The 22,978-nt window shown below is 36.1% G+C and overlaps 1 protein-coding gene across 5 annotated transcripts in view; it reads left to right on the plus strand.

The window, feature by feature from the left end:
• The window catches only part of TFDP1 (transcription factor Dp-1), a 37,585-nt gene that overhangs the window by 13,652 nt on the left and 955 nt on the right, over positions 1-22,978 (plus strand). For 4 of the 5 annotated variants that reach the window (XM_005516581.3, XM_014252089.2, XM_014252096.2 and 1 more), the window contains exons 3-11: positions 650-716; positions 11,074-11,180; positions 13,861-13,982; positions 15,403-15,568; positions 15,762-15,908; positions 18,410-18,478; positions 19,768-19,919; positions 20,475-20,641; positions 21,189-21,270. In XM_005516581.3, coding sequence (XP_005516638.1) covers positions 650-716; positions 11,074-11,180; positions 13,861-13,982; positions 15,403-15,568; positions 15,762-15,908; positions 18,410-18,478; positions 19,768-19,919; positions 20,475-20,641; positions 21,189-21,270 — 1,079 coding nt within the window. The remainder of the gene's footprint in view (positions 1-649; positions 717-11,073; positions 11,181-13,860; positions 13,983-15,402; positions 15,569-15,761; positions 15,909-18,409; positions 18,479-19,767; positions 19,920-20,474; positions 20,642-21,188; positions 21,271-22,978) is intronic. The other variant, XM_005516582.3, reaches the window with a different exon arrangement.

Consider the following 22,978-nt stretch of genomic DNA (forward strand, 5'->3'; position numbering starts at 1 on the left):
TTAATTTTTTCTGAAACTGTTTTTCTGCAGATACAAAGAAATTACTGCATCCTGTTCTCTATTCATAAATTAATAATAATTTGAAAAGTAATCACTATTGTGAGGTTTCTCAAGGATGGTGATGACTTTGTAAACCTTATGTCACCCTATAGCTTTTTTCACTTAAGAGGTTTGTATTCTGATCTTTAAAGAAATAATAATTGAAAAGCTCAAGATATTTCTTACTAACGGTATTTTTCATAATTAAAATGGCCCAGGCACTCTCCACTACCTGTACTGTTTTTGCTGTAATGTTTTCGCCTTATGTATTAGGTGAATAGCATCTACAAAGAGAAGATTGTAGTTGCAGGTGTCAGTGGTTAAGGTTAGAAGAGTGTTCAGCTGTCTGTTAAAACAATGTATACACACTGTAAGGGCTTAGGACACAAATAGCAAAGTAGGTGTAAACTGATTTTCTGCTTGCTCTTAAAGAATATGGTGTTCATAAAATCAAGACCTTAAAATTTGACAAGTACTATACCCCAAACAGTACATAGTGTGACAAAATGAGAGTGGTAGCAGTAGAGGCTACTGGTAAGATACCTTTCATCTTTACCAATAAAAGGCTGTTTGTGTTTGTAAATTTAATAAAAGTTGCTTTCTTTAACAGGCTGGACTAATTGAAGCCAATGGAGAGCTTAAGGTGTTTATAGACCAAAACCTAAGTCCTGGAAAAGGTAAGAACACAATTCTTAGTAAGACTCTCCATTTCTTAATTTTTAGTTGTAATGCATTTTAGTGGCTTTAAACTGCTTTCTTAGCATAGATTTTGTAAAGTTTTTCTTAAGTTATATGATCAGTAAGAAAACCGTAGATTTGCTGTTGTATATAATGGTCTTAAAACTTGGGTGCAGTTCAGTGCTGGCTTGTCCCATATGTGATGTCCTTAGTGTGGCTTGTGTTTAAGTGTAAAGACAAGGATGTTCTGAAACATCTTTGGGGCGCTGTGTTTTAGCAAATGGGAAAAGAATGCAGGAGGGTGGAAGTTTAAAATGGGTTATTACAGTTTTTATGATAGTGCATCCACTCTGCTGCAAGCTTATCTCGAAATATATTGTGAACAGAACTGTTTTGGACTTGCAGATAATGCCTGTGCATGTATGATAATGTAATGTCATTAAGCAATTTAACAAAAGACAAGATATTAATTTGAACTTGAATTTGATGCATGAGTTAAAAAACAGAGGCTTCCTAAACATTTGGGGAGTTAGGAGCTGCACTTTCCCAGTTAGCATAGTTGGGGGTAAAACCAGAAGTGACGCTGAAGTTCTGGACATGTGTGTCATGTAGCCTCTTCCGTAAACTGATTATGCTACATTTGATGACTACGTTTCATGTATTCTCACAGGAGGGCTGTTTCCATAGCAAGACTTTAGGACTCTTCCATAATTCCAGTAAAATATATTCCTGTCAGTTTATGCATTCTGCTGGTGACAGTTGTTTATCAGGTTAATAATTTTCTCCAGCATGTTAACCTGCTCTTTATAAATAACAACTGAGTATCTTAACAGTATATACTAATTTGACAGGCCAACTAGCCACTGTTTCCTAGGTTGCTCATCAGATGTGCTCTTTGTCCCCTGTGTTTTCCTTATTGTATCCTTTGAGCCTGATTGATTGCTTTCATCAGCTTTCTTGAATACATGTGACTAAAACTGTGTGTGTGACTCCTAAGTGAAGTGTCAGTCATTTTTCTGTGCAACATCATGTTTGGTTCGTAGGCATCTCACAACATATTTTGGTGAAATGGCCATTTTCCTTTGTTGCTTCCAAATAATGGCAGTCTGCTTTATTCTTTTGTGTGACAGATGTCCTTTGATAGGCTGTGTGAAGTAAGGTGAAATTTATATTGGGACAGTAATTTACTTACCGTCTTACAAACCTTACTGTTGACTAATCTACTGGTTTTAAGCATTGTTGGAATACTGCAGTACTCCTGGATTAACCTGTAGACCAGTTCAGGTGAACTCCTTTAGTATTACTGCTTTAGTATTTTATATACTGTTTCAAGAAACCCATTTAACTTTTGTCACCGCCACTAGGTACAGCAAGTATTTTATTGGCATCTCACTAGACTCTGTCTTGGACATTTCCTTGTCTAAAATACATGTTGCTTTACTAAAGTGGGCTATTCCACTAATCTGTCCTGTTCTGCATTTGGTGGAGAGGGCACTGAGGGTCAGTAAAGACATATATTAACTGGTGTATTTCCATAACCACAGTTACACCCCCCTGAGCTAAAGTGTGCAAGTAGGTACCTGATCCTTAACAGCTGTACCATATGTCCTAACCCTGTGGGCAGTAAAAGTGGTGGTTTTTTTTTTCAGGGCGGATACTTGAGGATGATACATTTTGCACCCACACAGGTGTCTAGACCTTTGTTACAGTCAGTGGGGATCTAGTCAAAACAGTGCAGTCTAGACAGCAAGAACTGGAAGTATGATTCTTCCATTATCACATAACTCTTTAAGTAGAAAAATTGGAGGCCATTTCGTTGTGTATAGGATTTTGTAAATGAATTCAGGTTATTAAATTGTTTATTATAGCCCTGCACTTTGTCCAGTTTGAGAGTTGAGCTCTATTCTCAATGTATAACACAGCAAACTGAACTAGCCTCAGTCAATTTCTGCATCTCATTGCTTTTAGGGGAGTTCTGTGAAGTTAATAGGCAGCAACTAATTCTTAATAATGAGAAGAAACGACTATTTCTCTTGGCTTCATCAGTTTGTGGATTTTGTCTCTAGCTTGTCTGTGTTTTATGTACATGCTCTGTGGTCTTAATCAGAACTTAAACTTGCAAATATTTGTCACTAAAGAACTCAGATATGTATCAGAATTTATTCACTAAAGTGATACTTTTTCCTTTGCCACTTTTTATAATTTTTATGGGGTTTTGTGCAGTCTTTAAACTTTGACAACTACACACAAAAGTACTATGCTCTTTCTATGAGCAGCTGTCTGCATTGCATGTGCTGTCCTCTGCTTTTTAAAATCTCTGCAAAATTTCTCTTAATTTCACAATGGAGAGGATTCAGTCCAGAACAATCATGGAGTAACTTTCCATAGGATAGCAGAAGTGTATCTGGTATACTTTTTATGGTGAATTGAAGATGGTTAGGAAAAAGGCTTTACGTTCTTACCTGGTGGTCATCTTTAAAAGGGTTTTTTTGTGTTTTTGTTTGTTTGTTTCTGTTTTTTGTTTTGTTGGGTTTTTTTCCTTCATCTTCCCCTTTGGATTTGTATTTTTTAAAAGAAAGGAGTCTTTTCTGGAAGTTGCAAGTCAATCACAAGAGGAGATTGAGAGTACATTGCATGATTGATATTGGTTATGGGATCAAATCTCCCTACTGTGTAAGATGAGTGGTTTGTTCAGCCCAATCTGCTGCCCTTGACAACAGTAATTGGGCAGGCTCTTGAGGGAGAATGCAGGAGCCTGGCTACTTTTTCAAGTTCATTCTTCTTATGTTCCTACAGCACTCAAAGTCATTGAATTAGTAATAACATTCCATCATAGTTTTGGAAAAGTCCAGCTTTGAGACTCAGTGAATTGGGAATGGAAAATCCAACAAGAAATCTGTTTCTTGCTGTAGTTTCTACTTGCTGCTAGCCAGATGTGAAAGGAGGAGGAGTTCAGCTGTCAGAGGAATAAAGGTTTTAGGGGGATGCTAGAGGACAAAAAATGGCTTGTGTGCTGGGTCATAAGGACATGCTTGCACTAACAGGGTCAAAGAGAAAGTGCAGAATATTATTAGTGAAATGGTTCTGTAACATCATTGTCAGCAGTCTATAAGGTATGTGACTAAGTGGTAGATACATGACTCAACTATGAAAAGATAAGCATAGATTTACTTTTCTGGCCAGAACAGGTTATGATGCAAAAATTCTCACAGCCTAAACAGCTTTGTTGCAATGCTTTCACAGTAGGCTGTGAATGAGCTTCTGTAAATTTTTAATCTGCACTGGCAGAAATATGGTAACTGGATAAGTTCTTTTCAGACTTGACTTTTGGTGGTAGGGTTATGTTGCTGTTGATTCTTAGATGAATAATGAAGAGGGGACATCACCATCTTGCTGAACAGTTATGCTGAACAATCTCTTGCTCAAAAAGTCCTAAAGATTTGGAATCGTAGAGAGAGGGTATGTTAGAGAACAATCTCTGTATGCAAGTCTTATCCATACATTCATTCCCTGACTGTTCATTAATGTCTGCTGTCAGAAACAGGTTACCAATGTAGAGAACATTTTTACTTCAGCAAATGGGGACATGCTTCCAGTAGCTCATTTTGGAGAGATTGGTCTCGGTCAGGAACTCCAGATTAGGGTTTTTGTTTTAAAGCAGAGACTGACTTTATTTATTTTAAGAGGAGACAGTATGTAAAAAAACCCAAAACAAAACCACAACAAGCCTCACAAAGCCAAACAACAACCCCACAAAATTTGTTTATAATGAGTAATGCATGCGATTTTGAATAAATTAGTCATGAACATAAAATACCATTCTAGAAAATGCTCTAAAAAATTATTTCCTCAAAACTATCTCTAGTGTGAAACAAGAGGTATCAACCTATATATATGGTAGAAATGAGATGGCAGCTTGTGTTTTCTCCAGTGCTTGTGCAGTCTCCAGAAAAGGTTGCCTGTAAATTTGGCCATGTTTTCTGAGTATTTCCATTACTGGAGTGTAACATTCCATATAGCCCTGAAAAAACATGTGACTGTGAAAGGTTTGTTTTACTTGGTAACTAGGTAGGTGGTTTCTAACTGGCTAATTAATATTGAGAGTTAGCAAGTACATATGGTTTGGAAAGATAGAAAGAACTTTTAAAAGGGGCTGAACTAGTAAAACTTCCTCCTGAATTTGTGTGTTCTATTGGTATTTGGCAATAATTTAGAAACCGAGAAATTTTGCTGTTTCTGGATGTTAATTTTGAAGAAAACCATCACATTCTGGTCCTTGCCATATTCAGATGAGTGTTAAGTATTAAATAGAACACTATTCAATTCTAATCCTTACCCTCACTTGTGGAGAAATTTGGATGAAAGAAATAATTTTGCTTCAGATGGGTGTGAGGGAAAAGGTAACCAGTGGTATTAATATTGTTTTGAAATTAAAGCCCTTAGTTTAAAAATTACTCAGAAAGTTGGATCTTCTCTTATGCCAGTAGGTGGCATTATTGGTATGTAACCAGAAAATGCTTGTAAGGTATGTCTCTAGATACTTTCACCACTTAAAAAAAATATTTCACATTTTATAGGTTAATTGTATTTACATTTCAGATTTTAAAAAATTGAAGTCAAACATGTAGCATTTTAAGGTGTGTTTAGACTCATTTCAACACTGCCTAACTATAAGATTGTTTTGTTCTTTTTATTCATGTGACAAGAAACTTGTAGTGTAATGTTATTGTTACTTTTACTTGAAAATTTATACTCTGATTTTTAACAGTGGCTGAAATTGTTCCTCTGGAATAGAACTAGAGATCAATTTCAGAATCCATGAATTATGCTTCCGCTAACAGATTTCATGCTTGAAATTCATATAAAATGCATGTGTATTACTGCAGCGGAGGTAAATCCAATTATTATTGTCTGAAGTCAAGCTAAGGAAATAAAATTATTTCTGGAAGTAGAAATGGAATTTTGGAAAGCCTAAAAGTAGACCCCAGTTTATTTCAGCACAGACTGGGAAAAGCTGGTTCATAATAGCTGAACTGTTACTAGTCACGTCTAAGGATAGTAAGAATCGCATAGAAGTCTGAATTGATGTAAGCAGTTACTGAGTACTACACACTGGGAGAGATGGATGTCTGTAAAAAGGCTCGGAATTGCTGTATAAGGATGTTTGTTGTCTTAACAGGATGGTGTAGCTTGTTCAGTAAGTAGAGGTGATTTTAATTGACATGGCACACAACTGGAGACAATCATCTGTGTGTTGTCACCCAGATACCCTCAAAAAGAATTCAGTGTTTTCTGAAAATTAGCATAAAACTAGCTAATAAAATAGCCTAAAATATCTATGATGTTTGCCACAGAGACATTAACAACTGCAATGTCACAGGAGTGGCATGTGAGGAACCGTCTCCCAGGTATAATTACCACCTCTATTGTATGACAAAGCTTAGTTTGTTAGAGACTGTGTTAAAAGGGAACTGAATTGCTTTTCTGTTGACTGCTGTCTTTTCCACAAGTAAAGAAAACATAAAGGCAGATTACTTCAGAAAATGGTGGAGTATCTAGAATGAATGGGATTTCTGCTCCTGAGGCAAGGAGTACCTCAGCCCATCCTCTCTAACCTGAACACCAAATTCAAAGGCAGTACTATTTCAAGAACTGGAGGAGTCAGCTTTTCTGGAGGTCTACCTCACTGTCTGCAGAGGGCACTCGCTTCTTTGATTTTAGATATACTGTGTCTTTTTTCTGTGTCATCTTAAGTTATTTTAAATGTTCTTAATTAACTGTACCACCTACCCTTTAAACTGCCAAAATTCTGCAAGGGATTTTTTCTTTTTGGTAAAACTCTTTGGTTTGTTTTTATATGCAAGCAAAGGTCCAGTTAGCCAGTAAACCAAAGAGCGCACTTACTTGTTTGTAGACAGATAAATAACAGATTTTGTTAGAGTGCTGCTTCTTGTGATCTGCAAATTTTTTTTGCCATTACTCCTCGATTCCACTTTCATCATTATCTTATATTTGGAGGTATTCTTGAACATTGTACTGATGAAGTTCTATTTCCCTTTAGGCTTAATGATTGCTTAGAAGTTACTAATAATAGTTTTCCAAACATTTGGGACACTGAAAATGGAAGAGCAGTAGTAGTAGTTATATCCTTCTGTATACATTGTTTTTTCTGCTCTACATGGCACTTTCCTGAAGTCTTTAAGGAAAAAAAAAAAGATGTGTCAGTACTAGCAGTATTAATAATTTGTTTTGAAAAGGAGGAAGAGTTGGTGCCAGCAAAACTGTTTGCAAACTTGTGGTTTTAATTTTTACATGCTGTTATGTACGCTGTATGTTGTCCGCAAATACAGGATTATTGGGATTGCAGTGAACGCTGAGTAACAGTAAATAAGAAATTAGTAGTGAGATTTGTTTGAGAAACTGAGCTGTCAGTCACTTGCAAATCTAAGTTGATAAAATTACTTCTGGTTGTACTTCACAAAAACCCCCCATATATTATGAGCCTTTGAAAATGCAGATGATTATGAGTAAAGTGTTGCATGTGAGGCAAATGAGAAAATAGAATGCACTTGGGCAGAGACGTTGAAAATATCCTCTTTAAAAAAATTATTTTTTTCTGTATAATTGAGCAGTTACACTCTTTTGTATTTTGTATGATAGCTTTTCTAAGTTGACTTTGACTTTGCTTTCAACTGTGATGTTCGTGTCACTATTCTTTCACTTACATTTATGTTTCCTTGCCAATCAGTTTGTGCTGTACCGAAAGATGAACCTTGGAGTTTCTGTTTAGAGCCACATTGGTTCAGTTGCATGAATTAACTCTGGTACAGCACTACAGGGAATTTTAGTGTAATTAAAAAAATTAAAGACACAGAGTGGTTGCTCTTCCCTTCACATGGATGTTTTAGTTGCCAGATACCTATTTCTGTTCAGAAAATAAAATTATTAATAATAGGAGGCTGGAGGTCATCTAATAAACCTTACCTTCAAAGCAGGGTCAGCTCTGACGCACAGAGCCTTCAGTTCTTCAATTTTTCTGTGTATCACCAAGGAACCTCCTATGCAGCTGTTGCTGTGCACTGCCTTTGGCATTTTTCCTTGGTTGGAATTTGCTATGCAACAGCTTGTGACTGTTCCCTCTTTTCCTTTTGTTGTATCCTCTGTCATCTCTATAACTTCCATTTAATATTAGAAGGCAGTGATTTCTGCAAATAACACTCCTTGCTCCACCTTAACCTTCTCTTCCAGAGGCTGCACACAACCAACCTCCCTGAGCTCCTTGTGTAGGATATACTCCAGTACCTGAGGCACACTGGTGTCTTCCTGCTGCATTCTCTCCTGTTTGCTAATGCCTGCCTCTCATGCATCGTGGGCCCCAAAACTGAACAGAGGTATCCAGGGACAGTGTAAGGAGTGCTGAAAGAAAAGGGAATAATCACTTATTGTTGTATGCTTCCAAATGCAGCCTGGGATGTGTTTTAAGTCTTTATTAGCATAGGGGGAGCATCTCTGGGTCACACATAGCTTATTGTTTGCCCAAGGCCCCCTGATGCTTTCCTGAGCATCTGCTTCTTAACCACTGACCCCAACCTCTGCTCTTGTGTGGACTTAGTTGGCACAACATTTTTGTCTTCATTGACTGTGTAAAATTTTTTAATAAACAGCATAAACAATTACTTTATTTTTAAACATACCATAATAATTAAGTCTCTTGAGTGAATCTGAAGAGTACAGGGTCTCATGGGAGTATTGTTCTTTATGAAGTTGTCCTACTGAAGTAATATTTGGAAGTTATCGTAGGAAAAAACTCACAACATGAATGGGTAGCACTCATTGTCAGAAAATTGTCTCTGAATTCTTAAAGGAGCTAGCAATGTACTTCTATGTAACTCAGTATGTGTTTAATTGATATAGTACCAGAAGGAAAGATAGCCACATAGCCTTCACCAGTTTGTGAAGGGCTGAGATAGTGGCAGGTGTGTAAGTCAGACTTCTGACTTACTGACTTCTGCAGTGGAGTGGCAGCTTGGTTGAATGTGTAGCAGAGAAGCAGTGCATGTGTGGACAGATGTGACAATGGTCTTCAACAGGGCTTTTCTAGAAGGAGGGAAAAGGGAGGGTCTGCAGTTACTTCTTTTCAAAGTCATGCTTTGAAAGAGTAAACAGCCATGTGGATAAGGATTATCTAATCAGAGTGATGTCCTTGGATTTCTTAAAAATAATAAAAAAAATTTATTATCAAGGTCCTTAATCAGCCTGTTAAGTTAAGGTGAGATAGAATGGGATGGTCCTCACATGGGTTAATAATTGGTGAAAACTGAACTTGGTACAATGAGTATCCCAAGTGAGCTATTAGCACTGAAGGAAGATCATGAAGTCATCATAGGTTGTATTAATGAAAATGTGGTATCATTGTTTGGTGGGGAATAAGCACATTGAATTTTGAGAATTCCCAAGAAGCAGGGAATAAAGTAGTAAACGAGACATAAATAACAACCGCATTCCATGGTCATGACTACTGTATGGATGCCTGTCATGCAAAAGAAAGGTCAGGAGAGCTAGAAAACATGGGCAGCAATGACCATCAGAGTAGGGGAGGGCTGGTTAAAGCATGGTGCTCATAATGCCAAGGTTGGGAGTTTGATCCCTGTATGGGCCATTCGCTCAAGAGTTGGAATTGATGATCCTTGTGAGTCCCTTCTAACTCAGAATATTCTGTGATTCTGAGAAGATGATCAAATAGATGAGGCGTCTTGACCTTGGAAAGCAGTTACAACTCCTCTTTTATGCTGGAAATATAGTCTTCAGATTGCACTGATTTTTTTTTTTTAAAGCATTGAGAAGAAGTTTAAAAAAGAGCCTTCCAGGAAGCTGAGAAGAAGCTACACAACTACTAGCCAGGGTGGATTATATTGATTTATTGTATTCCACAGAGAGGATGAACAAACACAGTTCAGGTCATGATAGTGATGAGTGTACTTGAAGGGACAGGAAGGTATAACAGACTTATATTACAACCTGGATAGCTGCTGACTTTCTGAAAGAGCACTGGGAAGCTGGTTAATAATGGAAGCAGGACATGCTGCTGCATCCTGTTTGGGAATAGATTGATCACTGAGAGTAAATTCTTATGTGAAGCCATCACTTTGACATGGTGTAGTAGTAGCAGCTAGGAAATATAAGTCTTCTGGAGAGCAAGGGCTTAAAGAAGATTTGAATTGTCCTCAACTTCCTGTAGACTTCCTGAATGTGTAAAGAGGGATGATAGACATCAAGAACCAGTTATAACCCTCCTGATACAACCCTTGTAAAAATGCTTATTTATTGCTTCTGTACTGGGACAGTGGGAAAAAGAGAGAGGAATGAGAGTTGTCCAAGTCCTTCTGACCCCACTGACGTTTTTAAAAGTTATCTCAGACAAACAACCTAAAATTTGGCTAAATTTGCCAACCAACTTGACAGTTGATTTGGCAAAAAAAAAGGTCTCCAGTATTTTAAGACTAATTTGTTCATTATTTTCTTACTGTAGTCAGTCTTTGTTGCTTCTTTTTTTCTTTGCTCTGTTTTGTTGTTGGTTGGGGAGCTTTTTGTTTTGAATTGGTGGGTTTGGGGTTCTTTCCTCTAAACTATATCATGGAACATCAAACTGCTGGCAGGTACCCGGGTTGTTATTTTTGTAGATGGCTTATCTTTTTCATGCCTTAGGACTTGCTTTATCTACCAGTGCTGATTGTGTATAGGTTACAAACAGGGAGAGAGAGAACAACCTTTCCTGCAGGGTTGGTCTGCTGAGTTGCATGTATTTTTCTGAAATAATGGATTCTTGAGGATGTTTGTTCTTTAATTCCCTGCCTTCAGTTGGGAGGGGACACTTAGAGGAAAGTTGGGAATATTGTCTTGGAAAAGGCCTGTTCCAGCCAAATATTATCTCCTGTAGATCAGTATGTCTCAGAAGATTATGGCATATATATATATATATATATATATATATATATATAGCATTGGGCATGTTTGTCAAGTGGTACTGAAAAAGATTTCAATAGCCGCAAAGGATAGGGGTAGAAGAAGAGAGGATTATACTTTTTGTCAACTGCTGGTTGCCTCTACTGTGCTATAAGGGAAAAATTGGAATGCAAGGAATTAAAACATACTCATATGAAAACACTGACCTGTAAGATTACATAGAAGAAAGTTTGAGAGAATATACTGTGAATCTTAATTTCTTTTTTTGCTGCAAGTTTGTAAATGCTACATTAATATTGAGACTACATGTTTCAGGGCTAGTTTCCATTAATATGCCTTTGCTAAAACTATACAGTATGCTGACCTGAAGCTCTCTACTTGTATTTGTTTTAGGGGTTGTTTCTCTATTGGCTGTTCATCCTTCTACAGTAAATACGATTGGAAAACAGCTCCTGCCAAAAACATTCGGACAGTCTAATGTCAACATTGCACAACAAGTGGTAAGGAGACTTCGTTGGGCTTTTTTCGTTTGTTTCCTTGTTTGTGAGATGTGGAATTTCTTTGGTTGATGGGGTTTTTTGGTTTGTTTTGGGTTTTTTGTTTGTGTGTTTTGTTTGTTTGGTTATTTATTTACTTTTATTGCCATTGTTTACAAGTAGTGCAAATCTGATGTAGCCTGGTGGTCTGTATCTTCATAGGCAGATTATCTAGACTTAGGTTAAAAAAAAACAATGTATTGCATAAAGAAGTTCAAATATGACTCTCAAGTCAAGATGAGGTTATCTCACTGTTCAGGTGGGTTTCTTTTGTTAGTCTTGCCATTTAAAATCAGTGTCTCTTTCAGATTCTGCTGTGAAATCTGGCATAGGGAAATGTAAATGAAGTCCATAAACATGTTTTTATGGAGATTTGAGCTAGGTGAAATAAAATTGAAAACATGACTATATTTTAGTGCTTAATTTAAATATTCTTTTTCTTGAAATACTTACTTTGAGCTTTGTGTGAGAGATATGAAATTAGATGTTTCAAAGAATCTTATAATGCAATAGTTAATACATAAGTTATGGTAATTCTTGCAGTAATCAAAATTAAAATTCAGTGATCTGAGTAGAATTGGTCTTAATCTTCTGGAAAACAACTGTGGCACATAAACATCTGAACTAGAGTATCTTATATTTGTGTTTTCTTCTTGAAAGCAGTAGATTTTGAATGTAGAGTAGGTTTTATCCAGACTTCTCTGTCTCACTCTAGAAATGAGCCTGTGAATTTGTGCACACTTCTTTTCTTCCTTTGTAGTGTTGAGTATTTTGGGGCTCTCCTGAGTGCAGTAGAGGTTCAGGGGTTTGCTGCTGCCAGTTTGTTTTTTCTGCAGCTGTAATTCCTCTCCTCCTCACTCCCTGTCCCTGTACTGGTTTGGCTTTCATCTTTTTGCAGAGTGATACAAATTGTAGATGTGGCACAGTGCTGGGGCGGCTCATGGAATTAGTAAGGTAGGGAATTAGAGGGTGGGACTCTCGGCAAGCAAGGTGTTAAATCACCTCTTGCAGTCTTCTGCCACTGCATCCTAGGGAATAGAAACCAGCTTTCTTCAGTTCTCCATGTAGTCTCTTTGAATAGACCATATTCAGCCACATGGGTGGTTTTCACACTCTTTGGAGACGTTCGGTGAGCCAGGCCAGTTGGTATCAGAACTGATAGTATTTTTTTGGTGGGGAGAAAGTAAGCAGGTTGACATCCTGTGCCAGCATTCCCCACCCTCATGCTGTTTCCTACAATTATAAGTTTTGTCTATGAAAAGCTGTAGAGGAGATTTGGCTTTTCATAAGAGACAGAAACATTTAAAGTATGGTAGAATGCTGCTGGAAAGGAGTACCTAAGACACTCTAGCTGTCAGAAGCCAATGTAACAAATTTATATATTTAACTGCTCAGAGAGGTAGCATAATATAAAGAGAATATTTGGTAAAAAAACAGCTGTTTGTCTTCCCAGACAGCTGAAATCAGGGACATCCAACAGTCACTAGACTACCTTTGGCACCTCCTATATAACTTTCACACATGAAATGTTTCATTTTCAGTTTTTGTACTTTGCTCTTGTTGAGACTAAACTGTTGAAGTTGTCCCAAGGAAGAAAAATTAAGTTTTGCTGCTCAGACATAATGTAACTGCAGGGAAATACTGCAAGCTTGTGGGTTGAGGTTTGTTTGATGGTTTTTTTTCATTTACCTGATATCTGGGAGATGCACCAGCTGTTTCCACTGGGAGGTAAATGTACCCCAAAAAAGTAGGCATATCTTTCTACAGAAGAGTAATCTATATGGTAGAATTTTTTCCCCCTAAATCCATATTACATTTGAAACAATTCAGAGATAAAAAACATCACCTGCAAAAGTGGGTGTTTTGTTTAGCTAGTTTCAGAGGTAGGAGGGCACAGTTGTGTGTGCTAATATATGTATTATTACTTATGATCAAATTAACGCATCTTCAGGAAGATTCACACAGAGGTTGGAAGACTGTGATTAGCCAAGTGTGTGCTCTTAACATGTTTGCAATGAAATGGGTTTGCCTAATTTGATGTCACTCAATGCAATGATGAGTAAAGTTCGCCTTTATTCTTTCTCACCTCTAACTTAGTAGTTTTTACCCTAGTGATAGGCTGACACCAGGAGAGATGGCTCTTGCAAAAGCTCTGCATTTTCTCTCTGGTTTTACTGATTTTCAGATTTTCTTGCATTCATATTTTAACTGTAAATTACTGCAGCAACTACTCCTTATACATAATTTTGTAAGATAGGGGTGTTTTTTTTCCTCCTTTTTCACCCCTCATTTTCCTTGGAGGGAGAGAGTGTGTATGTGTATGTTTTGATCTTGTCTAAGTTAGTGTTGAACAGTGTTAAGAAATCCAGCAAGCATGAAAACCTGATTTAAGGAGGTTAAAATATAAACACTCATAACTTAGGGTGTGCTCTAATTATATTAACTATACTTGGAAGTTTTTTATGCTAGAGTGTACAAATTAAGAGATATATCTTTAATTAAGATTAAGATATGAATTAAGAGATTCATCTAAGAGAAGTATGTAAAGTACTAGTGTTAGGATAGTTTCAGTCATTTCAATTGTGTCACTTACAAATGTCTTGGAATTCTTACCATTTTCCAAATAATTTTATCTTTACCGTAGGTTATTGGTACACCTCAGAGACCTTCAGCGCAAAATACTATCCTGGTAGGAAGTCCACATACACCTAACACACATTTTGCATCACAGAACCAGACTGGAGATTCTTCACCTTGGTCTGCTGGGTGAGCAAAATGAAAGCTAAGAAAGGATTAATAAAGTATTGGAACTTTTGTTTTAAATGTTATGCTATAGTGTATGCACTCCTCAGGCTAGCAGTGTGGGAAAGTCTTTTCCTTTTCATCAGGGGCACTTCACCACTGAAGTCTGTTGTACTAAAATAGGGAGTAGTCACACAATAACAAGTACCTCTTAATTTCTTGTATAAGAATGCAGAATATTTTCTGTAAGCTCTGGTAGATATTCTGACATTACTAACATTTAGAGAATTTAGCTCTTAAAAGGACACAGGAATTTGTCTGACTTGATCCTATGATTTCTCTTATGCTGGTGTATTTTCAGAAGAATATGGTATATTTCTGATTGAACAAGGGTATCCCAGAGTGTCATGTGAAATAAGAATGTAGTCCTTTTGAGAAAAAGTATTAAATACAAGGAATGCATTCTTTTGGTGTGGTTTTTTCATGTGGCTTGTTTTTAAGGGCATCTTGTTAAATGTAGTTGCTTTAAGACTAAATTTATTATCAGTGGCCTGTTACACATAAATAGATTTCTGCTTTGGAATTATACAGTGAAATGAGATGTAAGAATCGAGACTTCCCCTTGCTGAAACTAATTTTGTTGATACTTGTATTTTTCCTCTAGTTACAAGGAAGTTTCTATTTAAAAACTTTGCAAAGCAGAAAACCATGTTATGCTGCTTGTATCTTGTAACTTTGAAGTTCTAATAGCAATTTCATATACTGTATAACTTCAAATCTGTGTTACAGGAATAGTGTAATGTTCAGTGAGTTCAACCAATACCAGACTTCGTCTGTTCAGTCAGTATCAGTATCACACTGCATAGAAAATGCTCAATCTATGTGCTACTTTAAATTAAAAATAAAAATTTTAAAAAAGGACAAAAAAGTCTTCTCCTGTGATTCAGTTTCAATGTTTTAGTATTTATTCTCTTACCTTTTCTTGTCTTGAAGTTTGGAATGTTTTCTTTATTGACTTCTTCAAGGAATATCCTTGTTAATTTATTGTCTGCTACTGGAGACATTTCAGGCCAGGTTGGATAGAGCTTTGGGCAACCTCACTGGGTTGAAGATACCCTGGCTCAATGCAGGGGGGGTTGAACTAGATGACCTTTAAAGACTGCTTCCAACCCAAACTATTCTATGATTTTGTGATTCTACTGGAGTTAGCACAGTTGGCAAAAGAATAAATTTATATTGTGTTTCACGTCAAGACAGTAGAATTGTTTGTAAATACTGTAAATTGTAGGGAAAAAAATGTAGGAGGGAAGGTTGGGAAGGTATAAGAAGCAGAAGAAATGGAAAGGCTTGGGTTTTTTACAGCAGTGTGCCTGTATTTGAAAAAGAGACATCAAATATTCCAAAGTTTAAATCTTCTTAAAATATATATTATACATATATTTAGGAAGCGGAACAAAAAAGGCGAGAAGAATGGCAAGGGTTTACGTCATTTCTCTATGAAGGTTTGTGAGAAGGTACAAAGAAAAGGAACCACCTCATACAATGAGGTGGCAGACGAGTTGGTTGCAGAATTCACTACCACTGATAATCACATTTCACCAAATGAATCAGTAAGTATATGGGAAGTCAATTACATGTGAACTGAATGGGGAAAGAGAAAATTTTTTTTGAGATTTTTCTGGTTTTCCTACTGCTAAATGAAACAGTTCAGATATTAACTGAGTTTACCCATTTGCTGTAATATGTTTATTTTCAAATATTTTTGACACAGGTATATTTTTGATTAATGCAATGTGTCTACAGCAGGCTTATGACCAGAAGAATATTAGACGACGTGTCTATGATGCCTTAAATGTCCTTATGGCCATGAACATTATCTCTAAGGAGAAAAAGGAAATCAAATGGATTGGTCTACCTACTAACTCGGCTCAGGAATGTCAGAATTTGGAGGTATATGCATTTGGAAGTTGACAATGGATTTGTATTTGAGTAAATGTTTACAGCTTTAATATGTTAATAAATATATAAATATAGTATATATACTATATATAAATTATTAATATATGATAATGAATATAAAATAAATGTTTAATATGTTCTGATACAATATGTGCCTATAATATGCCTGTAATCTTCTGAGATAGCAACATAGAATATGTCCCAACAAGAATATGGTCCTCTTTGACTCTTTTTATTTTTTATATACTGAACACACACTCTTCAACTTCCAGATTGTTCAAATGTGTCTTCGTTTAATTCTTCTATGTCAAAGAAACAGTTTTTACAGTACATGTGCAGTGGTTCTGAGTGGAAGGTAGTAAAAAATTAATGTGTATTTCCAACATTGCAGTAGTGGTACTCAGGAGCCGGGAAGATTTGTTTTCTCCAGATGCCAAACAGACAGTAGATCTGTGATGATAGATGTTGCATGTGGGTCAGTACAGATAGGCATCTCCATTGCTGCAGGCCTTAGCTTTTTGTGACAATTCTCTTATGTGAGTATGTCAGACTTTCTTATTGCATGCCTTGGGAAAGAAGTGAAATGCTTTATACTGAAACAGATTCATAAGTTCTGACAGGATTTTTTTACTATCCTGGGATTTGCAAGATAATAAAGTTACTGAGGTTTACTGAAGTAAATTCACTTCATCAGAACAGAGTGAGATGTATTTATTCTTAATAAGTCTAAATTTCCTTCGGCAGGACAAAAATCAATATAGAAGGTGTCAAAGTGAGGGGGAAATTGGAACAAAAGCGTTTTGGAGCTTTACTACAATGGGATAATTCTAATTTTTGTTTGATTCTGATAATTGATTTTTCATTTAATACTATAATTGCTATCTAGATAAAGATAATATAGGGTGTCTAATCATGAACTGAGATTTATTTGAATATCATCCCAAGTGAGCGTGGTTAGTTGAGAGAATGATAATTGGGGTGTAATTAATAAGGCGAGTATGGAAGGTGAGGTGGTTTCAAGATGACAGTGCTGTGTGCTGAACAGGGAATGAGCTAATTGGAGGGATTTTAAAAGTAGATCTCCTTGGATCTGTCATACAAAGTATGGCATTGCCAACAACGTTGGAGCAAAAGAAAAAAGTGTGGCTCATCCAGCTGGATTTGATGTGATGACTGATAATGTGCTAAAGAAGAGTAGGATAATATTAGTACTGAAGTAAAAAAAAGCAGGTTAGAATGTAATAATGCATAGTGAAGGTTCATGCATTTAAGATGGGAGCAGTAGTATCTTCTGATTAAAAGAGAAAACTAGTTAATTGGCTGTCACAAGAGGAGGAGAGAGTTCTGTTAACCATTAAATAATTAAACCACAGGTGTAATACAGTGAGTTTCTGAAAGCTAATTTTAATTTGTAAAATTTTCACATCTAATAAAGTTTATTTTGGTATTCTATCTGATACTGTTTAGCTTCATCCTTACACTGTTGAAAATCATGCCAGAGAGTTTATAAGGAATATAGGAGTTTGAGGGCTTCCTTATCAACTGCTTGTTGTTATAAATATTCTTGAACTTGTCCTTTGTGTGTAAATTAGAATGTTAGACTTGGTAAAATATGGCCTGATAATGCAAAAACAAGAGTGTTTGGAGCAATTAATAAGGTATGTAAGGCAGTGCAGTTTATGTGTATGTGATGGGAAAAAAGTCTCAAGTGAGTTTTGAGTTTTTTGGAGAGAAGCAGTTATATATCACACTATATTTACCAGAAATAATTTAGGTGATGTAATCACAAAGTGCTTCAAGACCCTTTGAGTTTGCTTTATGACAAACTCTCTTTTTTTACTGTGCCAGGTAACCGAGCACTGCCAGCAGATTCTGTCACCTTGTCACCTAAATCTGATTGTCTGTCATTAGAGTAACAGTCTGTCAATTTAATCCCTGTGGGAATCTGCTGGGAAGCTTTTACTAAGAAAGCTGCATATTTCCTAGGTTTTTGTCTCTTACCTTTTTGTTATTATTTAGCACATATTAAATCCTGTGAGGCCTTAACCTTGGGCTCCATAGCAGCTTCATGTCTTTAACTATCTCTCATGGATCCAATTCCTCCAATATCAATAGACTTTATGTCAAATGGATCCTTCTTGTTGATCTTTGCCTCTTTGAGAGACTTCCAATAACCTTTTGGTTATAAGGTTATAACCTTATATAGGTTTATATAGGAATAAATTCTGTTTGCAAAGATGTTTTTATCTTCTTCACAGGTAGTTTTATTTTATTCCCCAGGCTTATAGTTCTGCTTTCTGTTAGTTTCCATAGGTAATACTGATGTGTCTTGATAGTTAAGTCTCTAAATTATGTGTAGAACCTTAATGATTGATTGCTGCATCTCCTACTTCCAGTTCTCTGGTATTGAAATGATTTTAAAGGGAGAAAATGTTGACATAAAACGCTACTTAAAACCAACAAACTGACCAGACCTTTTTATCTGTCTTAAGGTGGAGAAACAGAGAAGAATCGAAAGAATAAAGCAAAAACAGTCTCAGCTACAAGAACTCATTCTACAGGTACAGTCAAGGTACTCTTGTCTATAGGGCAAGGTAACTTATATCTGTATTCCTCTTGTTTTATCCCAATCTGAGGGATGGGAAACTTCTAGGAAGACTAGAAGTAAATTTCAGGATAAGGTGTATGCAGCTTTATTTAACACTGTAGTTTAGCTGGGACCATGCTGTTGGCCTTTGCTGTTGGGGATGCCATCAACCTTCTGTCGGTTATGATGAATTTGTTCAGAGTTCCAAGTAAAAGTTTAAACAAGGTTTATGCTGATAGGAGAAGTATTGCATATCATACTCTCTGAATTTTTCAATTCAGTTCAAGAACTGAACTAGATACAGGTAGCTAGAATTTTCTTCTGTGCTAGCATCCATAGATAAAATTATATGACTGCAGAAGTTGTCTGTGATAGTGCTCTGCATTGTGCCTCTCTGGAGACTCGCGGTCACTGGTGTGTACATGGCTGGACCCCTGAGAAACAGTGGCTGGACTCCTTCCCAGATTTCCCTTACTACATTTGGTGAAGCAGTAGTCTATTTCCCAAGTCACTGTGCTGCTGATCCACAGAAATGTATTCCTGGGTAGTTGTGTTGTCTACTCAGAAGGAATGAGAATCTCAGGGATGCAGAAATAAAGTACAGACAGCTGCCTGATTTTTATGAGTTTCTGTGTTGGCTTTGGATTTTGGTCTTAATTCTTGTTTATTTCATTTGATTTCATGACCAGAAAAAATATCTTTTTTTGTTTGGTTGCTTACTGTATGATTTATAACTTGAGTTTCTATGGTTTTTAATTATTCAAATTGCAAGTTTTTAAAATGGGAGCATTCCATTGCAAAAAGCAATTTTGGTAAGATGTTAAAGTCACTAATTTTAAATGGGTAATTCAGAAACCTTGGTATTCAAATCCCAAACATTAACTTTTTTAGCCTGTAATTCATTTCATTATTAGCATTAAGGAGTATTTTTTGGAAAACAAATGGAGAGGAAATAGGATGCTTTGCAAAAATTTATTTTCCCAGTCATCATTCTCTCTCCATTCTGCCAGGGATATGTCCAAGGAACTGTCCTGATGTAGTTAGTAGAATGTGCATGCTTTTTTTCCCTCAGTAAAGTTTTACTGTGTTGACTTTTTTAATACTCTGATCTCTGACTCTTCTTGCATCTTAACATGCAGGAATATGGTAAACACTCCTTTTCTGCATTTATTTGCTGCAACCATTGCTGAAATCCTTAGGAATTTTGTTAACGTGATCCTAGAAGCTTCATTCATACTTTGATATCACTGTTGCTTTTTCTAGCAAATTGCCTTTAAGAACCTCGTCCAGCGAAACCGTCAAGCAGAACAGCAGGCAAACCGACCTCCACCTTCCAATTCTGTCATCCATCTGCCATTTATCATTGTGAACACCAGCAAGAAGACAGTGATCGACTGCAGTATTTCAAATGACAAGTAAGCTAACAAAGTTTTCCATCTGGCTTTTGGTAGAGCTCAGAGTTCATATAGATGTTCATGTAGATTCGTTAAAGATTAAATACAAACTGAATTTACTTGTGCCTTTTGTATATTGAGAAACATGCACTTCAGGCAGCTGTTTTATATACCCTTTTAATAAATAGACTAATTGATTCACATTTGGTAAGTTATTTAAGACTTGCAATCTAGAGATACCAGGCATCTCCCTTGACATTTTATGTCATACTTAACCAAGCAGTGTTTTCCTTTGGCTTTAACACCATTAAATGCAGCCAGCGGAATTGAAAATGGATTTTGCTTTCAGGACTGCTGTTCTCCACTTTTAGTTCAAAAATCTGCATTTTTCATCAGCTAAATAAAAACTGAATGTAAGCAGTCACAAGCAAATACATAAATCTTGAAAAATTTGATTGCTTAATGTGATGTGTCACTAACACTCAACACTGTAAAGCTTTTAAAATGCTGCAGTTCCTAAAAATTGAAAGGTAGTTAAAATTACTGAAGTTAATTAAAATATTTTTTCTTCTCCAGGTTTGAATATCTATTTAATTTTGACAATACTTTTGAAATTCATGATGATATAGAAGTACTGAAACGAATGGGAATGGCTTGTGGGCTAGAATCTGGAAGCTGTTCAGCAGAGGACCTAAAAATTGCAAGGAGTTTGGTTCCTAAAGCTCTGGAACCATATGTGACAGGTTAGTTACTCCAGAAAGAGTTGGTATTTTTCCTCCTTAATATGACTCTGAAAAATCATGAAAATATCTTAGATCAGTTAATTTCCACTGGTTTGTGGTAAAGATTTCTATCAAGTTCTCAAATTTATCTGCTTTTTAGTGTTCCTTAACATAATGATTGATAAAGAATGGACTCTTGCTCTTTGCAAAACATTTTGCGTCAAGCCACATAAGTAGATATTTGAAGCGTGTAATTCTTTTAAGAGACTCTTTTAAGAGAACAGTATTTGTTTGAATCACTTGTAAAGGCAAAAGGTAGTAAGTGCAAGCATATGAAGTCATCTGTCTTCTTTAAAACAAATGGGATTTTTAAATGTATTTTGAAATTTTGTTGTTGCTTGCACTAGCCTTTTTTAAAATTATACTGTTTTGGATATAGTACATAAATATATTTTGTTGTTTGGACTGCAAGGTTCCTTTTCTGGATTTTAAAGGATTAAGCATTTCCTTTAAAGGAAAATATGTGTGTTTGGAAGGATTCCTGAAATGCTTGTTGTTTGTTTTACAGAAATGGCTCAGGGATCAATCAGCAGTGTATATGTCACATCTTCATCAGGTTCTGCATCAAACGGCACAAGATTTTCAGCCAGGTGAGATGAAATTTTCACTTAGTTTTTAAAATCTGGGGTCATCAAATAAATTTGGATATTAAATGCTTTATGAAGCAAATTCTGTTTTGATTAAATGTGCTGTGGATATGCGTTTTGTGTTTATTCTTAGATGTCACTTCAGTGGTGGTTCTCAGCAGTGTTCCTGTAATCATGGAAAGGTGTTAGAGTGGTGTTACGCTTGAACTTGTTTTTTGTTTTTTTGTTTGGGGGTTTTTCCTAGTGTAGTTTGTGACAAGAAAACAGATACTTCTCTAAAGTTACAGTATTGGAAAAATTACTTCTTGATCATTAGTGTCTATCTAACTTTAAGAAAGATTTTGATCTTTGGGTTTTAAACAGCAATCAGAAGCTGGTAGGTAGCGTGTTAAACCATAACTAGTATTCAGCTTTGTTACTAGTTTTTTACCTGCTGTATTAATCAAAAAGATGTCCTTCTCTGAGCTCCACAAGGTTTTAAAATGAGTCAGATATTCAGCAGTTGGTTTCTGTGATCTCTGAGGTCTTTTCTAGCCTAATTGATTCTCTGATCATTGAAACGTTTGACATTCGTAACAAATGCTTGAAATAAGTTCTGCATGTTTTGTGCAAGGTAACTGAAGCTTGAGTGAGAATTCTGCCAAAATATCTTTAGAGATGCTGAACAGTACCTAAAATCTGTGTTTTCAAGTAAGTTTCCTTCTGTGGTAATGAGCATGGAATAGTGAAAAAGAGCACCATGTGTTTTTAAGACTCTGAAATTTGAATAGACCACTGTTAGCCAGAGACCAATAGAAAACCAGAGGCCAACTGAGGTTCATTATTTTGGTGAGAGTACAAGAATTTCTACCATTTCCATTTCTCAGGAGTTTGGAAAACAGCAGTGACAAATTATGTTTAATTATAGGATGTATATGAATATTCATGGCAATACAAGTTGTGCTGCCAAGGCACATAAAGGCTGTACATTTATTTAACAAGGTCTCTAAAGAAAGTTTGCAGAAGTCTGAAGATGCTGCTACCAATACCTTCATCCCAGTTTCTTTGTCTTACTTACTAGGATACTCAGGTTATGAAATCCAGTTCTATTTTTATCAAAAAGAGAGGAGTTTGGGTTTGTACTTTCCAAGTTTACAAAAGCACAAGAATAATATCTTTTGTTTTGTTTTCTTTGCTTTTCGCAGATAATTATGGCAGACCTATTGTAAGTCATCTGAATACAGCTAGGCAGATATCTTAGTAACTTGCTGCTGAATAAGTGTGCAGAACAGCAGAAATTCTTGAAAGTGTCTCACTGGATATGTTTTTCCTGTGAGCTGATGGGGTGTACCCCTGCAGTTTCATTCAGCATGATAGACTATTGAATTGGCTCCATACAGCAACAAGTGTGCATGGTTGAATATGTGCATTAGCTGGATTAGCATTTAAAAAGTTACTAGCAAACATATTTTTGAAAGGAATTTTTATATGATTAATGTCTCTTTCAAGGGAGATGCTATAGAGATAAGGGAGATACGTTTTGTTATTTGAAATTGTGGCCAAGTTTAATAGTTTACTGAACTATTTAGAAAGTCAGCAATTAAATAGATTGGCAAAGTAGCAAGTAATAATGGAGCTAGGAGTTTTCTGGCCCTATTAAAATAAAATACTGCACAATGAGAAGAAAATTAAAAATACAGCATGTGACAGTTTGCTATATAATATCAATGAG

Source organism: Pseudopodoces humilis, chromosome 2 (assembly GCF_049639895.1).
Source record: "Pseudopodoces humilis isolate 2021_Gansu_Grassland_sample_001 chromosome 2, ASM4963989v1, whole genome shotgun sequence".
In the NCBI taxonomy this organism is placed as follows: domain Eukaryota; kingdom Metazoa; phylum Chordata; class Aves; order Passeriformes; family Paridae; genus Pseudopodoces; species Pseudopodoces humilis.